Source organism: Phycodurus eques, chromosome 2 (genome assembly GCF_024500275.1).
Source record: "Phycodurus eques isolate BA_2022a chromosome 2, UOR_Pequ_1.1, whole genome shotgun sequence".
In the NCBI taxonomy this organism is placed as follows: Eukaryota; Metazoa; Chordata; class Actinopteri; order Syngnathiformes; family Syngnathidae; genus Phycodurus; species Phycodurus eques.
This window is the reverse complement of record NC_084526.1, coordinates 3,030,175-3,045,106: the sequence shown is the minus strand read 5'-3', so window position 1 is coordinate 3,045,106 and position 14,932 is coordinate 3,030,175. Positions and strand designations below refer to the sequence as shown.

The 14,932-nt window shown below is 44.2% G+C and overlaps 1 protein-coding gene across 1 annotated transcript in view; it reads left to right on the top strand.

Annotated features, from left to right (window-relative positions):
* Positions 1 to 814: 814 nt before the first annotated feature.
* The window catches only part of si:ch211-186j3.6 (neural-cadherin), a 185,276-nt gene continuing 171,158 nt past the window's right edge, over positions 815 to 14,932 (top strand). Inside the window, 1 exon segment of the mRNA XM_061704891.1 lies at positions 815 to 1,950. Within this exon segment, the coding sequence (XP_061560875.1) occupies positions 960 to 1,950 (991 nt within the window). The 5' untranslated portion in view covers positions 815 to 959.

Below are 14,932 nucleotides of genomic sequence, written 5' to 3'. Positions count from 1 at the left end.
AAACCAAAATCTAGGCTTGAAACCAGAACTCTAAACCCTAACCCTGGCTTGAAACCCCAAATTCACACCCTAACCTGGTTTGCGATGATACTTTGATACCCTAACCCTGACTTGAAGCCCTAATTTTTCAACCCTAACGTTTCCTTGAAATGCTAATGTTGGCTTGAAACCTTAACTCTGACTTGAAGCCCTACTTGGAACCTTTGCTTGGAATCCTGATTTGAAAGCCTAAACCTGACTGGAAACACTAATTTGAAACCCTTACTTTGGCTTGAAACCCCAACGTTGTGTAAAGTTAGGAAAAATAAAAAAATAAAAAATCAGCCCTATTAGGGTCCCCGATACGACACCCCAAAACTCACTCAGTAGCGCCCCCTTGGAAATTTGAAATAAATAAATAAAATAAAAAAATAAAAAGGGACGCGTTATTGGGGACAAGAGTGATGTGAAACGTGTGCAGGGGCGGACATTGATCAGCGTGACAAGGGGGGGGGGCTCGGGGTCGCCCCCCCCCCAGAGGACTCGACACGCACACACGTCAAATGAATAGATGTCCGTCAAATGCGCACGCGCGTGCGCGCTCAATTGGCCACACGTGAGCGGATGAAGCGGGCGCGCGCGCTGGTGGTAAGATGCAGCGAGAGGTTCTGTGCTCGTCCCCGTGATGTAAGAAGCCCCCCTTTCCGCTGGCGGGGGCGCGCGCCGGCGAGAAGAGGAAGAGGAAGACGAGGAGGAGGAGGAGGAGGAGGAGGAGGAGGAGGAGGAGGAGGAGGAGGAGGAGGACGAGGAGGAGGAGGACGCAAAGTTCTCCCGAGCAGAGCAGAGCATCCTCGAGTGTGCCGCGCGTGAATTTCCATTTTGGTTGTCTGGACGTTTCCGGATTTGAAGCGAGGCGCGCGATGAGCGCAACCGCGGGTGCCTCACTGGACTTGGTGCTGCGGCGGTGAGACGCGCTCGCCATGATTCGGGGAAGCCTTTTGCCGCTTTTGCTGTCGTGCGCGCTGGCCAACAGGACTTCGGAGCTCGAGTCGGAGTCGGTGCCCTTCTTCCACGGCCACGTGTTCGAGAACGCGTCGCCGGGCTCCCGGGTCAACGGGCTGAGCGTGCCGCTGCGGAGGTTGAACGCGCGGCGGCTGTGCTCGGAGCTCGCCGCCCAGCCCCACTGGAGGCTCCTGGGCGACGGCGGCGACAGGTTCCGCGTCCTGGCGCACCACAACCGCGGCCACATCCTGCTCAGGACCTGCGGGGTTCTGGACCGCGAGGAGCGGGCCGAGTACGCGCTGGGGGTCGGCGCGTGCTGCGGCGGGCCGTGCGCGGAGGTGGCGACAGTCAAAGTGGACGTGCTGGACATCAACGACCACCGGCCCGCCTTCCGGGGCACCGACGTCAGGCTCAGCCTGGACGACGCCACCCCGCTGCGCACGGTGGTCTACACGGTGGCGGCGCGGGACGAGGACAGCGGAAAGAACGCGGAGCTCTTCTACTTCGCCGCGCCCAAGAACGGCACTTTCTACGTGGTGCCCAAAAGCGGCGACGTCCTCCTGGTGGACTCCATCCTGGGCCGGGACGGACCCATCAAGTTCACCGTCTTCGCCCGGGACCGAGGCTGGCCGCCCCTCACCAGCGACGGCATCGGCGTGGAAGTCAACCCGCGCCAGTGGCTCTCGGGCACGCGAGAAAAAACACCCTCCCGGACGTCCCGATCCGTCCGGGACGCGGAGGGGAGCCCGCTTGTCGTCACCGTGTCCGAGGACGCGGGCATCGGCTCGGTGGTGATGAACCTGAACCCGGTGCGCTTCCAGGCGGCGGCGTTCGAGCTGGTGGAGCCCGACGCCGAGAGCTCGCCGGTCAGCGTGGCTCGGGACGCGGGGGATATTGTCATCGCGCGCCGGCTGGACAGAGAGACGGAGCCGCGGGTGGAGATCAGCGTCAGGGTGCGCGACAAACGAGGTGCGTGCGTGCGTGCGCGTGCGTGTGCGTCTTTGCATGGGCGTAGATGACAGGGGGTGACAGGAGGGACTAGCCCCCCCCCCCCACACACACACACACATACACACACTTTTTTTCAATCACTTGCAGCCATTAAAACAATTCCATTCATGCTCAACATTTCATAACATGCTTTTTGATTGTGAAAAAAAATATTTTGAAAAACTAAATATTTTAGGAATTATCGATAAAAAATATATATATTTTTATCAGCCATTACATCTTGTTCTTTTCAACATAACGTAACACGCTTTGCGACTTTTTCAGATTGAAAAACTCTGTGTGTGGTTTTGTGTGCGCGTGCGTGTGTGTGTGTGTGTGCGTAATTGAGAAATGGATGCCTAAACAGGTTCTTGTGATGTTTGCACTGAATGCTGCACAAGTGATTTCACATTTCCTTGAATTATTTAAAGAAGCCACATTTCGATTAATAAGCGTCCCTCGAATGTGGAGAGTATATTTGATTTTTTTTTTTTTTTTGTCATTTAAAAGACTTCAACAATGTGGACTCCACTGAGACTTCTTCGTCTTTGCGCTGCATATTCAAATTAGTGTGCGGAAATGGGATGGTCTGTATTCTTGGTTCTTTCCACTTTAATTTGGCAGTTGAAAAATGAAAAAAGGTGATTTATCATTTTGCTAAATCCCAGGCACCTAAAAAAATGAAACTGATAAAAATTCATTACAGTATTTGATGGGTCATGTTCGTGGTCCAGGCTAGCGTGGCGGCTAACAAGCTAACATATCTCTAATGCTCACGTTAATGCGAGCAGTTAATTATACAATTAATAATTAAAAAAAACTGTACTTCATTAAATTAAAATCTATTGCGCATAAAATATAAATATATTTTTGCTAAAACGAATGCTTAAAAATACAAATGTATATATAAAGAACAATAACAAATTTTATTGTTCTTTAAACGTTAAATACAACCCGAGCAGTCCTGAACAAATGTACTGCAATGGAGTTAAAAAATAAAATAAAATAAATAAAAATAAATAGTTTAAGCCGCTGTAACATTATGCACAGTTTGAACATTTAATTTAGTGATTCTTTCAAACACCACCAGAGGGAGCCTGTATACCACCTGCGTACACGTACCACAGTATGAGAATCACTGTTTTACATCATGGATTTTTTTGAGAATAAAGTCCAATTATTCTAATACATAAATATCAAAAAGTTGTCTTTTGCAGAATACACATTTTTAATGTGAGAATAAAGTTGACTTTTTGAAATTCTTGTCTGTCTTCCCTTCCGTTGACTTTTTATTTACGTGATGTGACATACATATATGACACTTAACCCGCATTGCCCATGAATGGATGTGGTTGGCTGTTTGGTGGTGGTCGGAGAGGCCGTTGGTGCAGAATGGCAAACACGCTTCCGTCAGACTGCCCCAGGGCAGCTGTAGCTACACTAGTAGCTTACCACCACCAGGTGTGACTGAGTCGTGCATGAATCGTGTGTGTGCCCAGTAAAGTGCTATAAAGTGTAATCCATTATTATTACTTTTATATCATATTACAAAAATCCCTTTTTTTTTCTTTTAAGATTATAACTTTTATTTCGACAAAGTCGTTTATTAATGTAAAAATTATGAATTTACTCTTATAACATTCCATTTTTTAATTAAAAAAAAACTTTGTTACTATGACATTACAATTGTGCCCCCCCCCTCCACAACGAAAATAATAACATTTTAAATTTCTATTGGGCACACATAATTTGAATATGAATGTAAATGCATGTTTTTTTTTTAAATGAGGGTAACTCAAAAGGTTGTTACTCGACCATTTACTGATAAGATTCTTTTCAGGTGTGGAAAAGAAATGTTTTCCCAGATAATTTAAGGTCGAAAATTTTATCATAATAATTCTTCTGGTGAATTTTCGGGGGCCTTGACATGCCTGAAAACCCATTCAATTAGACATGCAGCTGTATTGTGGTGAAAGTATTCATATTTTAGAAGTCCCGAACATGACTCCCCCAAAATACACTCAGTAGCGCCCCCTGGAAAGTTGGGAGAAAAAAAATCAGCCCCAAAAATGAAATTGGGTGTCTATCATGACAGGACCCAAGTCAAGAAAAAGAATGCTAGCTGAACTGAGCTCGCAATATTTGCAAATTATGAATCCAGATCTGTCAAACCCAATGTGGGAAGATGTCCGAAGCGATTCATTGTGGTCCTCTCCAATCTAACGCTTTCTTGTATTGTACTACTTACTTAGACCACTGGGTTCTGCTGCTGTATTTTCAACTACATGTCCTGTTAAATAAACGAAAGGTTAAAAAACTCAAAGTGGTTGTCTTTGGATTTAGCTGCATCCGGCACGCAACAGGAAAGTTAAAAAAAAAAATTCTGTTTGTTTATCAGTATCGAATGATGAACATGAGAAGAAAGTGGACAGCATGGAGTTTTATTTAAAATTCGATATGGGCGCCAGCATTAGCCACCAGTTTCTCTGACTGATTTCACAAGGAACTCTTGTGGGATGGAAGACATAACTGCTCGTATTCGCCCTTCAAGTTCTTCCAAAGTCGTTCGTTTGATAGAATAGACTTGCTCCTTTAATCATGGAACATATACAAAAACATTGAGAAAAATATTACAACATACGAATAAATTCTAATTATTTTTAAATAAGGAGTTACTTTTCAATCAACCTATAGATATATATTAATATTTTACAATTATTTATTTACATCAAACCACAATTTCAGTTTGCCCAACTCAGTTGACACAACTTCCACCAGCTGCTGGATGTGCTCTCTGCACAGAAGACATTAATGTCATTACCATATTTTAAGATATTGTAAACATTACATACAAAGTATTATAAAAAGTTGCTTGAAATTTTGCAACAAAATGGCTAAATTGGCATTAAAACTCATTCACTGCCAGCCTTCCCAGTTAACATGGATATTTGACTTCTAAAGCCGTCAATGGCAGTGAATCACTGGACCACCAGATCATCAATAGCACCATCATCTTCACCCGCTGTACACATCCCTACCACACTTGTCCGTGTGCTTTAGTTAAAACACTGTGATATTATCACACTGTGATGATATGGAATGGATCGTTTTTTTAATTTGTAATTTATTTTCTTTTTTTTACTGTAAGAATAGATGAGATAAAATTTGAGGGTAATAGCCTGGAGCAAAATATTGAAGAAAAGCAAAACAAGGCGTGTGGATGCATCGTTTCCACAAAGACGACACCGGTGGGAGGTAAAATTGAACTGAACAAAATCTACCATTGTTACTTTATATAATAAATGTGTTTCATTGCAAAATGAATATTTTGTTGAAAAGTGGTGTGTTAAAATATGTCTTAGCAATCGTAAGGTATTTCCATCATATTTCTCTGACTGGCCAGGCCACAATGATGATTTCAGATGAATTTAAAACATATACAGTATTTTGTGAGGTTTACGGTGGAATATATTTTACAAATGCTACATTTTCAACTGCGTCGTTCAACATATCGCCTCCGGAATCCATCCATCCATTTTCCCAACTGCTTATCTGCTATCAAATGAAAATATGTTTCATTCGAGGTGTATAGACATTAAATATGTTGCAAAATGGTACATTACATCTATATAAAACGTAATATGATGTGCAGGGCATGCATGCATGTGTTTGTGTGTGCGTCCTTGTGAGTGGTTGTATGCGAGTGAGTGTGTGCGTGAGTATGCATGTCTTAGAGTGTGTGTGTGTGTGTGTGTGTTCATGAGAGAGTGTGAATGTGTGTGAGAGAGTGTGTGCTTGATTATGTAAGTGGGCATTTGTGTGTTTGTGATTGAGGGTGGGATTTGCGTATGCGTGCGTGAGTGTTAGTGCGTGTGTGTGGGTCCAAATTGTAAAAAAAAAAAATAATATCTACATACTGTAAATAATACATTTATGATTTTTGCCCATAGCTGCTCCTTTGTTGCTTTTGCTGTGCTTGTTGTTCTTGCTGCAGGTATTTACCATTATTATTATTATGATTATTGTTCAGATCTGTCATTGAGGAGCCGCTTGAGGTTAATTTTTATTTTTTTGTCTTTTTTTTTTTGCATTTATGTATGTTTTTAGGACAGGGCCACAAAGTGCATTGAAAGCACATCTGAGCGTCTAAATCCCGCCGTAATCCGCATACCTAAATACACTTAGATATCGAGTGAAGTGTTTGAGGATTACAGCCAGCTGCGTGTCCTAAATTTGCGCGTACACTGCGGGAGAGGCGGCGGTGGTGGCGGCGGCGACCCCTGCGGCCCTCCGGTGCGAAGGGGAGCGCTCCGTCTTCTCACTGCACGTCTGTTTAATCTATTTGGAGAGTTTAGTCGCGACCTCCCTCCATCTGCTCGCATTATCCCGGTAATCCCGTCTCACCCCCTTCCTTGTTGACCCCCCTCCTCGTACTAACACCCCGCCCCATCCCACCTCTCCCAACCCAACCCTTTCATTTTCACTTTCCCTCCATGGATTTAACGGTAGCCTGATTTAACACAACGGGAGGGAACACTGTTTGTTTGAGTGAGTGAGGTTGAGTGAGCGTGTGTGTGTGTGTGTGGGGGGTGGCGTTTACAGTTAGTGATTTTGTGTGAATGGGTTAGGGGTTACGCTGTAGACCAGGGGTGTCAAACTTATTTTTGTCACGTGCCACACCGTAGTTATGGCTTCCCTCGGAGGGCCGTTATGACTGCGAACCTATATAAAATATTGTCTCATATAATGACATATACACAACAAATTGACGGACAACTAGTTTTAAAATCAGAAGCCAATAAAAAAATGTTAACGATTGTTACATTTATTTCAAAAAGGTGATTGGTAACATAAGTCAAGACACCAATTTTGGTATTATCACAAGAAACACGAAGTCGATACATTTGCATTTGCGGGCCACGTAAAATGATGTTGCGGTCCGGATCTGGCCCGCGGGCCACCAGTTTGACACCTGTGCCGAAAGCCAATCAACTGCGACTTTAACACACACTGAGCAGTGTGTGTTACATTTTTCTTTCTTTAGTTCAACCCCTTTTTGTGTGTTTCCCTCTGGATCCCTCGTAGATGTCCTTAAATATGCTAGAAAATTCCACTCTGGCTTGTATTTCGCAAACCTCTGTCATCTCGAACTCAAAATTTCAAGTGTCGCAACCTTCGGATGACGAGCCTGATCAAAAGGTTTCTCTGCCATTTTTCCCGAAAATGTGCTTGCTAAGCGTCGCTTCCGGCTTATTCTTTTCTCCTAAATTCATTACATTTTTCTTTGACTCGCTACACGTGCATTACGCGAGAAAAAAAGTCTCTGTGTGTCTGTGTGTGTGTGTGTGTGTATGTGCCTCCCTGTTTTGACGTCGGATGCAGTGAAAAGGACACACATACACCTGCGACGCCCTGCTGCAATCTTGTTGGTCCACTGCTTGACCTTTTACGTTTCCTGTCAAGTGATCCGTTGCAAAGGTCTCCATCGCTGCGAAAGGCCACGAGGAGGAGGAAGGAGAAGAAGAAGAAGAAGAAGAAGAAGAAGAAGAAGAAAAGACTCAGAAAGAACACTTTATTTTCGGGTGGGTGCTTTGGCAAGGGTGTGTTTCATATCTGTGGGGGGCTCACGTTGGCATAGATTAAACCAGATTGTTTGAGGGCGTTCAAGGATTTGGAGAGGGACGCGTGTGGTTCTCTGATTTATGGGTCGAAGCTGCGAGTCGAAGGAGACCGAGCAGCAACAGGTAGAAGACCTGCGGTTACCCGACTTTATTTTTTTATTTTTTTATTTTTATTTTTTGCTTTTACAGCAAAAGTCCATGAGCCGAATCTTTACAAGAGTTCAAGTGTTCATCGGCTCATGTTTAAATGTACGACGCAGCTTGTGGCCTTTATTCAAATCAAATGCGAGAATCCAAAGCACTTACTTGACCACAGGGACGCGCAATTTGTCCTTAATTTAGCCGTCGTTATTATTTTTAATAAACCAAGTTTCGCGACTGGTTTGACAGCGAGATTTGAGTCCCCCCCCTTTTTAATATAACTGTTTGTACAATCGAATTGATGCGTTGGATTTGTACCTTTAAGGGGCGTGGTCAAGTGAGTGGTGTCAGGAGCTGGAGTTGTTGAGTCTGCACGTGAGCGTCTGGCTGTGAGTTGTGGCCTACACCAGCTCCTTGCGAGTGTTTTCGTTCTGTATTTGTGTGTTTATCTGTTTGTCTTGTCTTCAATAAGTAGCGACTGTGGCTGCCCTTGCCCACATGCGAGGGCATTACAGTGCTTTGATTGCGGCATTCCTTTCTTCACATTCACAAGCGATTTCTTCATGGCTTTCGTACTGCAGACTCTGGCTGTAATTATTGATCATGAGCACACAGCAAGCGACACGATGCATCGTAGTCATGGTCAGAACGTGGACCGCTGCTGACGATTTGCTTCTGCTAGCCGTAGCATAACAAGCAGCAGTGTTGCGACACCGTGTGACCTGCAGGCTGTTTTGCGCAGCAGATGGTTCTGAAAAGGCTAAGATGGATGATTTAATAGTCCGCCGCTGTGCGCGAAGCAAATCACTACGCTCCGCCGAGCGGCCAAGAGCTCGTAAGTCTGCTGAGCGCTTATCTTGGACCGATAAAAACACAAGAAAATAACACAAAGTTGATGAAACTGGTCGGCGCCGTACTTTTTTTTTTTTTTATATTTCTCTGCTTCTTTAAAATTTTATGGTGTATCACGTTTTTGACAACACCCAATAAGGTGGACATCTCCATGCAACACTAAAAGTAAAAGTACCAGATATCAATATGTACGGTAGTCTACAATGAAATAAAACCCAACAATACGACTGAACATGAATATGTAAACCGAGTACTGTACTATACTATAACTTGCATACTACATATCTAGATGTGAAGAAAAGCAGCAATAGTTGGCAGTGTTGCATGTAGCAAAAAAAAAAAAAAAAAGTATCACTAAACAATCTATAATTATAAAAGACACCAAAAATACAACTTTACATGTATAAAAAAACGTTCTCCCGTTCCATTCTTCCCTCACTCGTGAACAAGACCCCAAGATACTTGAACTCCTCCACTTGGGGCAGGATCTCATCCCCGACCTAGAGAGGGCACGTCACCCTTTTCCAACTGAGGACCATGGTCTCAGATTTGGAGGTGCTGATTCTCATCCCAGCCACTTCACACTCGGCTGCGAACTGCTCCAGTGAGAGTTGGAGCTCACGGCTTGATGAAGCCAACAGAACCACATCATCTGCAAAAAGCAGAGATGCAATACTGAGGCCATCAAACCGGACCCCCTCTACGCCTCGGCTGCGCCTAGAAATTCTGTCCAAAAAGTTATGAATCGGTGACAAAGGGCAGCCTTGGCGGAGTCCAACCCTCACCGGAAACGAGTCCGACTTACTGCTGGATATGCGGACCAAACTCTGACTCCGGTCGTACAGGGACCGAACAGCCCGTATCAGGGGGTTCGATACTCCATACTCCCAAAGCACCCCCCACAGGACTGCCCGAGCGACACGGTCGAACGCCTTCTCCAAGTCCACAAAACACATGTAGACTGGTTGGGCAAACTCCCACACACCCTCGAGGACCCTGCCGAGGGTGTAAAGCTGGTCCCCTGTTCCACGGCCAGGACAAAAACCACACTTCTCCTCCTGGATCGGAGATTCGACTTCCCAACGGAACCTCCTCTCCAGCACCCCTGAATAGACCTTACCAGTGAGGCTGAGGAGTGTGATACCCCTGTAGTTGGAACACACCCTACGGGGGTGGGGGACCACCACCCCAGTCGGCCAATCCAGAGGCACTGTCCCCAATGTCCACGCGCTTTTGCGGAGGCGTGTCAACCAGGACAGCCCTACAACATCCAGAGCCGTTAGGAACTCCAGGCGAATCTCATCCAACCACCGAGGAGCTTTTGAAACCACCTCAGTGACCTCAACCCCAGAGATAGGAGAGCCCGCCTCAGAGACCCCAGACTCTGCTTCCTCATGGAATGGCGTGTCGGTGGAATTGAGGAGGTCTTCAATGTATTCTCCCCAGCGCCCCATCCCCACTATACACAGTGTTGGTGGTGCACTGCTTTCCTCTCCAGAGACGCCAGATGGTGGACCAGAATTTCCTCGAAACCGTCCGGAGGTCTTTCTTCATAGCCTCACCGAACTCCTCCCACGCCCGAGTTTTTGCTTCAGCGACCACCAGAGCTGCATTTCGCTTGGCCAGCCGGTACCCATCAGCTGCCTCAGGAGTCCCACAGGCCAAAAAGACCCGATAGGACTCCTTCTTCAGCTTGACGGCATCCCTCACCGTTGGTGTCCACGACAGGCACCGACCATCTTACGGCCACAGCTCCGGTCGGCCGCCTCGGCAATGGAGGCGCGATGTCCACCGCCTCCCCCGGAACTTGAGCAAAATTCTGTCGGAGGTGGGAGTTGAAACTCCTTCTGACAGGGGATGTAAAGTATGTAAATATGATCAAAAGCGACAAGGTTAGTCAGCGCCATTGTATGTTTGGACATTGCACAGGTCATCATGTGACCTTTGCTGGCTGTCCTTGTGTTTTCCTTCCTTTAAAGACACAATTGAATTGGATTAAAAAAATAAAGAACCTGCCATCCTTTAGCTGCTGAGCGACGCGGCTGATTTGCAGCCTTTTTCCATCTCCCTCATCCTCCAGGAACGTGAGACAATGGCGACGCAGATTTTTAGAGTTGGCGCGGCCTCGTAAGAGCGCGGCTCTGCAATACTTAAGCGCAGATTAATTTCAGGAGGATCCATCAGAGGCCGTCCTGGTTTAAGCTTACACGCCCGTGACAGGGGAATTCAATTTCGAGGCAATTGGATGCAGTCCGACATGGGCGTCTTAACTTTTTTTTTTCTCGTATTGATTGATTTGTATTTATTTCAACCCCCCCCCCCCGCCCCCCCCCATCCCCACCCCCCGCCCTACGGCGGAGGTATTTGTCACGTTGACAATAATGCGGCAAGTCAGAGCCCAAGTGTGCCTCTAAAATGTGAATATAATGCAAGTAATGGAAGCCCAATCAAATCTATACCGCGCAGTCTTCGGGTCTTAAAGCTGCACTGTTCGCACTTCCACTGCACTGACAGCGCAAATGGGAAAATAAAGTCAGTGGTGGAGAGAAAGTGAATGCATAATAAACAACAAGGCCACCGGCTCTAAAAAGCTATAGCATTCATTTATGTGCACTACGTATCTTTATGTACTAGTGCTGGGGAAGCCTCACAAACAGTCACTTTCTTTGTCAAGAAAGAACATTCATTCCAACTTTGACCTCGTAAGAATTTTCTCAAATAAATTCCCCGGGGTCCAAGAGCCTCTCGAAATGACCCCTAAAATGGCCAAAATTAAAATGACCAGATTTCATGTTGCTAAGTGAAACCGTGGCCTCGGTCGGGCATCGAATGAAATTAAAAAAAAAAAAATATGCCCAGCAAGTGTACATTAAATAATCACTACTAACGAGGGCTTTTTTGAGGGATTAAGATATTCCGTCAAGTTAATCGAGCGATTGCCCTCTTACTTAACGGCAATTAATGAATCTTCTCTTTCCCGTGCGCCGCAAAGGCCTCTCCGATCGCTTAATACTCTTATCAACAGACGGCAAATATGCGCCGACAAACTCTTATTAGAAAAACATTCCTCTGTCCGCTAATATTCCAGCAGTGTAAATATGATATTTGTGCATTGTAGCGTTGGAAATATGTGCGGTGATATTGTAGCAATACTAATTGGTGCACTAACTATAGCAACAAGCGCGATAATATTCTACATATAAAACCGTCCACTGATCAATGTGGGCCCGTTTATGAAGGGTTTATAAATCCCAGACTTTCATTAATAAACAAAATGAAAACAAACCTACAGATTGCCAAATACATACATCATTTTTAGATGCTTGATACTACAGTTTTTTGTAATGTCATTATTAGCTTACCCGGGTTCAATCCCCGGCCCCGCCTGTGTGGAGTTTGCATGTTCTCCCCGTGCCTGCGTGGGTTTTCTCCAGGCGCTCCGGTTTCCTCCCACATCCCAAAAACATGCATTAATTGGTGACTCTAAATTGCCCGTAGGTGTGACTGTGAGTGCGAATGGTTGTTTGTTTCTATGTGCCCTGTGATTGGCTGGCAACCAGTTCAGGGTGTACCCCGCCTCCTGCCCGATGACAGCTGGGATCGGCTCCAGCACGCCCGCGACCCTAGTGAGGAGAAGCGGCGCAGAAAATGGATGGATGGATGGATTATTAGCTTAATATGATGATGAGCTCTGATGTATTATAATTTGTCGTAGCACATGAACAGTTATAGTGTTAAAAAAAAAAAAAAAATCATTTTTCAAAATAATAATGTGCCAATTTTCAAATCGTGGCTTAACCCACGTAAAAAAAAATTCATTTGCAGTATTTGTTAAAAAAAAAAAATTAAAAAAATCATATTTTTTTTCTCTCATTGTAAAAAAAAAATGCTGGTAATCTGATCCCTCGCTTTTTATTCAAGTTGAATTGTATTCCTTTTTCAAAGTGGTCATTTTATAATAATAAAATGTAACTGAATTTAGATGTTATTAATCCATTGCTGCTAATTGTGTGGACATTTTAGGGGAGAAAAAATAAATAAAATTACATTTCCTATACAATCTTCAAAGGACAAATATAATTGTCTTCTACTTAATTGCAAATCTTTTTATTGCACACAAATCATTTTAAACATTTTCTTGAAATTCAATTCAATGAAAATAATTTTGGTATTCAATTGAATATATCTCAATGACATAATGTAACATAACGAAGCACCTGTAACAATTTAATACATTTAAATGTATTCTTTATTAACTAAATAATATGTCATTGTATTTGTTTTTCATGAGATCGCTGTTTCATATGAAAATTAAATCAAGAATTGAAATGACGCCCGCTTTGCCTCGCCTGGGCGCCATTGGTGAGGTCTTCGCTATCAATGTGCGCCTTTGTGCGATCCTACAGCACGTGGAGGACACGAGGAGACTGGCAAATAACCGACAAATACTGGCAAATACCGTTGAATACCGTCAAACGTGGCCAAACCCTAATTTCAAACCCTAACACTGGCTCGAAACCTATACAGTGGCTTAAAACCCTATCCCTGGCTTGAAACACTACTTTGAACCCCTCATGCTGACTTGAAATTTAAAATTGAAACCCTGATCCTTGCCTTTGATCCCCCAACCATGTCTTCAAACCCTAACCCTGTCTTATTGCTGGCTTGAAACCCTAACCTTGGCTTGAAATCCTAAACCTGGTTTGAAACATCACCTTGAACCCCTAAAAGTGGCCTGAAAACCTCATTCAAAAACCCTAACACTGAAACTATAAATTGAAATTCTAACAATAACAGTGACTTGAAACCCTACTTTGAGCCCCTAAAGCTAGCTAGAAACCCTACCACAAGCACAATAATGCTAGTGATCTGTTCTCCGCCCACCAGCAGTCACGATATTATTAGTCCACATTATTTTTTTATTTATTGATACCCGAACGGCGGCTTAAAACCCTAACCATGACTATCTTGAAAACCCTACTTACGAAGCCCTACTCGAAAGCCTAACCTTGGCGTCAAACCGCTAATGAATACCTACAACAGTTTAACAGTAACCCAGTAACCAAAACTAGAAACCCAAATCTTGGCTGGAAACGATCATTTGGAACCTGAACCCTGGCTGGAAACCCAACTTTAAAACTCTGACCCTGTCTTGAAACCAAAATTACTAACCCAAACAGTGACGTGTAACCCAAACTTGAAACGTTAACAGTGGATGAAAACCCTAATTTGAAACATAACCATGGCTTGGACGACTAATTGGAAACCGCAAACCTGGTTTAACACCATAACCCTGGTTGGAAACATTACTTTAAACCCTTAACCATGGTTTAAAACCTTAATTTGAAACCATAATCCTGACTTGAAACCTTACTTTAAACCCTTAACAATGGTTTAAAACCCTAATTGGAAACACAAACCCTGGTTTGAAAACCAAACGCTGGTTTAAAACCATAATCCTGGCTTGAAACATTACTTTAAAACCGTAACCATGACTTGAAACCCAACTTTGAACCCGAATCATGGCTTGCAATCCGAACTTGAAACTATAAAGATGGTTTAAAACTGGCTCCTGGCTGTATTGCGGCCTTCAGGGTTGTACCCTGACTTGAAACCCTGACTTGAAACCCTAACCCTGGTTTGAAACCCTAACTCTGGCTTTTAACATCAGTTGAACCCCTTAACCATGGTTTAAAACCCAAACTTGAATCCTAACACTGGCTTTCAACCTAAATTTGAAACCCAAACGTTGGCTCGAAACCCTAATTTAAAACCCCAACCCTGGCTTGAAACCCTTCTCTGAACCTGTAACCTGACATGAAACCCGACTTTAAACCCGTAACAATGGCTTGGAACCCTAATTTAGAAGCACAACCCTGGGTGGAAAACTACTTCTTCTTCTTTATTAAACTTCGCTTCCTCTCGGATACCTTTCCTAAAATAATTTGAAAACTTGGCCTTTGCTCGAAACCCTACTCTTCTGCTTTCCTCGTGTCTGCCCCATGCAACGTCTTCTCCTTCTTGCCAGGATTAAAAAAAATGAATTAAAAAAAAATCAGTGTTTAGCAGCCCTTTTTGTTTAGCGGTACTTTGCCATGGAAACAAGAGCAAAAATAAGCTTAAATTGAAGTGTAGCACTCAGGGCAAGCGAGCTTGAACTCGTGGACATCTGAAGCAAAGGGAGAGAGAGAAAAACAAAAAAACCCAACATTTGAGTTAAAAAAAAAATGCACTCGGTTCAAGAGCGATTTAACCTTGCACGACACGAGCTGCACTCATTCAACTTGTCAGGAAGAGCTTTTTGTCTTCCTCCTCTTCTTCTGCCTTCATCATTTGTCTCGTCAGAG